This window comes from Xiphophorus couchianus, chromosome 7 (assembly GCF_001444195.1).
Source record: "Xiphophorus couchianus chromosome 7, X_couchianus-1.0, whole genome shotgun sequence".
Classification (NCBI taxonomy): Eukaryota; Metazoa; Chordata; class Actinopteri; order Cyprinodontiformes; family Poeciliidae; genus Xiphophorus; species Xiphophorus couchianus.
This window is the reverse complement of record NC_040234.1, coordinates 6033788-6041244: the sequence shown is the minus strand read 5'-3', so window position 1 is coordinate 6041244 and position 7457 is coordinate 6033788. Positions and strand designations below refer to the sequence as shown.

At 41.9% G+C, this 7457-nt stretch overlaps 1 protein-coding gene across 2 annotated transcripts in view; it reads left to right on the top strand.

Moving 5' to 3' along the window:
* Positions 1 to 270: 270 nt before the first annotated feature.
* The window catches only part of tbx15 (T-box transcription factor 15), a 55647-nt gene continuing 48460 nt past the window's right edge, over positions 271 to 7457 (top strand). The window contains exon 1 of one of the 2 annotated variants that reach the window (XM_028023945.1): positions 271 to 870. In XM_028023945.1, coding sequence (XP_027879746.1) covers positions 684 to 870 — 187 coding nt within the window. In that variant the 5' untranslated portion in view covers positions 271 to 683. Of the gene's footprint in view, positions 871 to 2361; positions 2513 to 7457 lie in introns of those variants that run through there. The other variant, XM_028023946.1, reaches the window with a different exon arrangement.

Below are 7457 nucleotides of genomic sequence, written 5' to 3'. Positions count from 1 at the left end.
CATCAGTTCAAGCCTGTTTTCTAGACTTCACGTCTCCGCCGCTCCGCCATTGGACAGAACCGTCCGTCTGGCTTTCCGGTCTGACTCCTCATTGGAGGCTGGGCGCTTTTCCTTTTTTCTTTTTTGACAGAGTTAAAGGAGACCGCCACCCCCCACCCCTCTCTCTCTCTCTCTCTCTCTCTCTCTCTCTCTCTCTCTCTCTCTCTCTCTCTCTCTCTCTCTCTCTCTCTCTCTCTCTCTCTCTCTCTCTCTTTCTCTCTCTCTGCGACTGAAGAAAAAAAAAATCCTCCAGAAGTGAGTATCAATCAGAGAGGAGTTAGTGGGGCACAAAGAGAAAAAGCAGGACAGAGAGCAGGGCGCGCAAAAAGCCGCTGACCGCATCCGAACTATCAGTCAGGACTGATAGAAAACTCTCCGTTTTCTAGTCAAAGTTTACTAGGATTACTTTGGACACTTGGTGAGTTTGCGCCCTGCTGTAAACACTGACGTGTGCAGTTTCTTCTTCTTCCTCTCCTCTGTTTTTTTTTGTTCTTCACTGTTTTGCCTCGCTGCTTTTGGACGGGACGGAGTGAGGGGGCTTCGGGGGAGCTCGGGGGGTGGCGGGGTTTTTCTTGCCGTTGTGAATTTTCGCCACGTTCTCCTCCTCCTCCTCCTGCCCAACTCTTCGGGTGGATTTGAGAGAAATGAGTGAGAGGAGGCGATCGGCCGCAGCTCTGAGCTCTAGAGCCCACGCGTTTTCCGTGGAAGCCCTGATCGGCTCCAACAAGAAGAGGAAGCTCCGGGGCTGGGAGGAGAAGGAGCTGGAGTTGTCCATGGAGAGCCTCGCCACGGACGGAGAGGATCCGGCGCACTGTCTGGATATGGACCCGGGTCAGTGCGCGCACACACACACACACACACACATATGCATATATATATATATATATATATAGCCTATATTATTTCCTTAAAAAAAACAAACACCGCTAAAAGTTCCCGTCAGGTCTCTCTGCGTCGTGGCTCCACGCCTATGGACCCCAGGCTTCCGACGCAGAGCGCATATGCTCCGCAGTCCAACCCCGAGAAATGCATCCGCTCCTCTGCGGCTGCGTTCCAGCAAAAACACCGCAGGGAAACACAACTGTTGCAGTTCATTTAAAAAAAGAAAAAGAAAAAAAGGAACGCGTGCAGGCCCTGCTTTAACCTCACACAACTGTGTCACAGAAAGCGTTGACTTAAATATATATATTTTTTAAAAGTCGGTTTGCACCTTTAAAGGATCCAGTGCCTCTGGACAGCGACGCACACAGTCACGGTGTGCGTCTTCAACCTTTGGGTAACTTGGGCCGTAAACCGCTCGCGCCAAGACTCAAATAAGTGACTCTCATCTATCGCGTTTCACTGTAAAACAGGAGCGGACCTTCACACACCGAAACATCCTGACGCCGAGAGGACAGGTGCGTAAAAATAATCAGTTGACCCTGCGCAAAACAGGTCAGAGCAGGTCAGGCAGGAGGCCGCTGGAGGCGCAGACAGGGGCGCAGTGCCTAAGGGATACATACAGATAAAATGGAGAGGGAAGAAAAATAAATAAAAAGAATATTAATAACACTTTAACAGCTTGTATTTAACAAAAATAAAAGAGCGACCCTATTATTTATTTATATTATGTCATATTTGGTATTCTATCTCTACAACCACACTGTACTCAGCATAAAACTATATTGATTTTTGGGGGGGTTGGGAGGGAAATGCAATAAATAGTAGCCACTACAATTATCTGAATTTTTAATCAAGTATATAAACAGTGACATTAAGTCAGATGATATTCTCGTTAGGTCAAATAAAAAATAAAAATTTAAAAAAAACTCTTATAAAAATCGTAGTTGCGAAACTTGTGGCGACTTAATCTAAGCAACGGCGTTTTACACTCGTTAGACTTGAACTCCGCGTCTCGGCTTCTTGGAAAGGTCGATACGTTTTTAAAAAGTTGATCATATCAGTATTAATTCACGCATTCGTCGCAGAGCAGTTTTTTTTTGGTGTGTGTTTTCTATCTTTTAGTTGGAATTGAACAACGCTAGTGCTGAGTAAGCAAATAAAAGATTGACTAATTAATTTACGTGTCTTTTGATGTAATTTATATCCAAAAGTATTGACTAAAAAAACTACCCCCCCAAATACCTCTAATATTATTATTATTATTAGTATTATTATTATTATTATTATTATATTGTTATTATTATTCAGTTTGTCTTCCCAGTGTGTGAACGGCTTCATTCATATTTATTTATCTTTAATTTTCCATTTTCATCTCACTTGCCCGTTTCATTTATTTTCCACATGTGGAGCTGCGCCGCCGCTTAATTTGCCTCGTGAAATCCTCCCGCTGCCTCGCGTGCGCCCGGCTCTAACGCGCGCGCCAGCGTCAGGCCTCCTCAGCTCACAGATTTTCAGCCCCGACCTTCGTGGATTAAGGTCCGGACGTGTCCTCCGTCCTCCGGACTGAAAGTGGACACGCTGACGCGGTGCAGTGAGTCGGCCGCCACACTTAGACCCTTCATATATACACGGTTTAAAAGCACAGCTTATATATTTGGACATTTAGATACGTAATAATAACAGAAAACAGGTATTTCACTTTAACGTTATGTTGATTTCATCGTGATGAGTTCGGTTCGGATCGGTGTGGGACGGAGGTCCTCGCGCAGCCTGGCCTCCGGAACTCAAGGCTCTTTTTACGTCGCACGCCTCTTCGCTCCGATTAAAAACAACAAAAATAAAATAAAAATAAAAAAGAAGGAGAAGAAGAAAGAAACGTCGAAAAGAATGGAGTTGTGTCCCTGACCCCTTACAGGAAGCGTGTTGTTTTTGTTGTTGTTGAGGCACTGTGCTGTCTGCGCTGCGGTTTAAACGAGGGAGCGCTAATTAGAAGCAGCGCTGCTTTTTTGTGAGCCCTAAAAGGGGCAAAGATGGTAAACAAACAAACAAAAAAATCGCACTTAAAGCCTTTTTTCTTTCCGTTTTTTTTAAACTCTCGGTGGTCGTCCCAGTCGTCTTAGGCCTCAATAAGAAGCACTTTTCTCAATCAGATTTTATCTGGAGTAATTCCTCCATCCAGAGCCCCCTCCTCTCATTAGCCGCCGCGGCTCCTGGCAGGATCCCGCTCCGGACCTACAGCCCTCCGCTGTGGAGCATCAGGCGGCGGTGACCGAGAACAGCGAGTCTCTGTGGTCACATTATGTGGTTTAGAGGAATCCTTAGCGGAGTGATTAGTTTTTTTCTTCTTCTTCTTCTTCTTCTTCTTCTTCTTCTTCTTCTTCTTCTTCTTCTTCTTCTTCTTCTTCTTCTTCTTCTTCTCTCTCTTTTTACTCAGCTCCAGCAGGCTTTAAGGCTGGACGCCGGCCGGTCGTATAACACGTTTATTAGCCTGAGAAGACAGAGAGCAGGACTGAGTCTGCAGCAGTTTATTTTTTATTTTTTAACAGGCTGACCGGAGGAGCTCTACAGGCCCGTTAGCACACACACACACACACACCCACACACACACACACACACACACCCACACACACACACACAAAAGAAAAAGCTGGTTTTGTGAGACCTCACAAAGTTCCTACTTCCACACGGCTCTAATATGGATCCGTTAAAGCGGCAATTAACAAGTGAAACTACATCTGTTATAAACCCCAGCTCCACTTCTTAGAGAGGCTTAGCTTTTACGCACAGAAACAGTTCTTAAAAAAACACACACACACACACACACTCCAACAGTTGGGTGAGACGATTACATAGTAAAATAATTGTGTTAACGTTGAGCTGATCTAACAGAGCCGGTCTAAATTCAGAACTCATTATTTAGCAGAAGACGACACATTCACAGCTGATCTGTTCATCTTTCAGATCCTTCATAATATTCACTATCAGCTCCTCCTTAAACAAACAAAATATATAAACGTTTCTATCTCCAAATCCAGAGTAAAATATTTTTTTCTTTCAGGCACTAGAAAATCCAAAATTATTATTATTATTATTATTATTATTATTATTATTATTATTATTACTATTATTACCTGAATCTTTTAAGACTGGAATCAGTTAGGAAAGTCACTCTGTTGTAAATTAAGAAATTTATATTAAAACATTTTTGGTTTATGATGTGTTATTTACGAGTGAGGGTCGGCGGGGGTCAACAAATAAAAAAATACCCTCCCCCCCCCAAAAAAAGGAGAGAAAATTTTCACAACTTCATACATTTAATTTTTTCTCTTATATGTAAAGAATGCAAATAAAACATGTCTAATTATTTGGACGGTAAATAAAATGTTTGCTGAGGCAGCCTGACAGTTGAGGCTGTTTCCCACTGAGAAGCAGAGCTAAATATAGGCCTCAGTTACATCATAAGGCCATTGCACACGCGTGTGTGTTTTATATGCGTTCAGCTCAACCAGACGCCTTTAAATTCAGACAATTATTCTATAAAATCAGCTCCCTCGCCCTCCCTCCCCCAAAAAATAAAAATCATAAGGGCCACAAGCCGCGTCCCGTAAATCACGCAGAAACGGCAAAGAGAATAAACTGGAACCCGAAGACGGCTTCACTGATTACGGAATATGAATGATGAACTCGTTTCCTCCTGATTTTAACTTGCGATTGAAACCGTAAACATGGCGGGGATGTGCATGTGTAAATATTCAAAACGTTTGGATGGAAATGTGCGGATGTGTGGGCTTCATAATAATGAAGAGGTTGCGAAAATAATTCCAGCATCCAAGGTTTAATCATAATCCCGAGTCAGACGGCTGCACGTCTTTCACTTTCAGATCGAACATGACCTGTTTTATGGTCAGTTTACTTTAAGTGTAACATGATTTTTGCAAACTCTTCCCTGAAACAGTTCAACATATTTCATTAGATGAAATGTTGCTGAGTAGAGGTCAACCTTGTTGCCTTCCTTCTACTCAAAGGGACATTTTTGTTGACAAGCTGAGAGGTGAGGCGACGTAAAGACGTCCGAATGTGTCCCTAAAGTTGTCGGGTTTGATGAAGCTGACTCAGCCTGACCTTCAGTGTCTGTGTGAAGGTTAAAAATGTTTAATTTTTAACGCGTTACTTTTGAAACTGTAGCAACAATGAAACTGTGGTTATTTTAGGAAGCAAGTGCCAAAATCCAAAAAATCTTACCGAATAATTTTGGTCTGGTTTCTAGTGCAAATATCTTAATGCACTTGAAATAAGACAAAACTAACTCATAAGCAACTTTTCAGCAAGATATAGCAGCTTGTTTTAAGTCACTAATTCCTTAATATATAATGGAAAAAGCAGTAGTTCCACTGGAAGATTGCTTCATTTATAATTCAGCATTTTTCCCATGTTGTATGTGAAGTAATCTGCAAATGAAACAAGAACTTTTTGATGTGTATTGAGGAATTATTGACTTAAAACGAGCTCCTATTCCTTGCTGAACGACACATGAAGCTGTCCAGCCTTCAGCGCGTCTCTAACCGATACGAACGTGTCTAAATGTGAAGTCGGAGGTCAGAACGACGTGCGGCACCAAGCTGGTTCACGCTGGGTGTTTTTATGGAGGTCAAGCACAGGACGAGCAGAGTGTGTGTGAGGTAATGCGTGTGTGTGTGTGTGTGTTTGTGACAGAGAGAAACGAACGGCAAATTTCTTCTCGATAATACAAAAAGCATCTTTTCAGAAAGCTAAGCTGAAAACTAGATGCTGAGTGATAGAGAAGTGAAAATGAGCTGATGCCGTGCTGATGCGCGTGTGTGTGTGCGCGTTTGTTTCTAATACCTTTTGGGGACCATTTTCATGACATATACTACGTTGTGGGGGGACACTGCTCCTTGTGGGGACCGAAGCTTGGTCCGCACAAGGGGAAACTCTGTTTTCGGGTCAGAGGTCAGATTTAGGACTAAGGTGTGAATTGAGTTTTGGTTAGGGTTAGGTATGTAATGGTTAGGGTTAGGATAAGGGTAAGGGTAAGGTTCAGGCTGTAGAAATGAATGGAAGTCAATGGAAAGTCCCCGCAAAGATAGCTGCGCAAACATGTGTGTGTGTCTGTGTGTGTGTCTGTGTGTGTGTGTGTGTGTGTGGCTGCTGAGTGTCAGAGGACGTGTCCTTCAGCCTGATGACAGGGCATCCAGACTTCTTTACCTTCTGCTCTCCATCTTTAAGTGTCTTTGAGCGTCCTAAAAACGCTGCATAGGTTTAATGGATTATTATTATTATTATTATTATTATTATTATTATTATTATTATTATTATTATTATCCCTTCATTCAGTCTCTGCAGTGCAGCTGATTCCCCTGAAGCCTCTTTTTCTTTTAACCACAAATGCACTTTTTTTTTTTTAACTGTATTTCAAGCCAAATTTTTTCCAACAATTTAATCTATTTAAAGTTTTAAAATAAAGGAGGCAGAAACTAAACCAAACTAAACTGTATATTGTTTGTCGTCGAAACTATTAGTCAGTGGCACCCAGTTTACCCAGTAGCTCTGGTATTTAAGTTGTAAAGTAAAACTGCAGTTAAAGTAAAGTGCAGCCAGGCAGTACTGACAGCTAAACCTGTCACGGCAGCAAATGTTCTGGGTGATAAATCGTCCCAGAAGGTATCGCGCTAAACGATGCTATTGCTGTTTTGAGAGCATTTTAAAGTAATCTACTAATAGTGGCAAAAATAATGCGAGAAGGCATTCTCAAAGATCCGTACACATAAAATTCTAGTGAATATGTAAACACTGGAACTGGAAGACATTCTAAATATCCAAAAATAAATAAACAAAACAACAGAAGCTGCAAAGAAAACAAATTTTGGAGTCTTTGCAATCAAAATTGTCCTTAAAAAAAGAGACTAGTTGAGACCAAAGCAGCAGACTGAAAACTTTCGACGTCTAGTCTTTGGTAGAAAGAGAGAAAAGAAAAATGATAAATCACCCAAATGGAAATTAATGAGCTTGTTACGATTTATCATGCGATTAATTGATTTATCGCTTATTGCGTCAGGCCTTTCAATATGACCGTTAAATACAACACATATGAAAGAAACAAGAACTAATGACTAGCGATTTTCTCTCCTCTGTTCTCCTCCGGCCCATTTGGGTTGTTGAAGCCTCCGTTCTGGAGCAGACGCTCAAAGCAACCCGGAGCCATACAGAGTCTGTTTTTAGGCCGTTTTAAAAAATTTTTATTTTTATTTTTTTGTGTGTTGTTCGGTATATGTTTTTGTTGTTTTAGTTGTTTTTACTGTAACTCATGTCACGGTTCTATGTGTAGATTTCACAAGAATACATTGGAAGCCTGCAGCACCACGCTATGAACAGGTCACACGCTACGCAATGTGTCAGTTTCACTAATATGAAATCTCCAGGGACACCAGCCCATTGTTTCAACCCTGAGGAACTGCCGTGAACACAGTCACTCTACAGTTACAACAACAACAAAAATATAGTGTAGGTCCATTTTA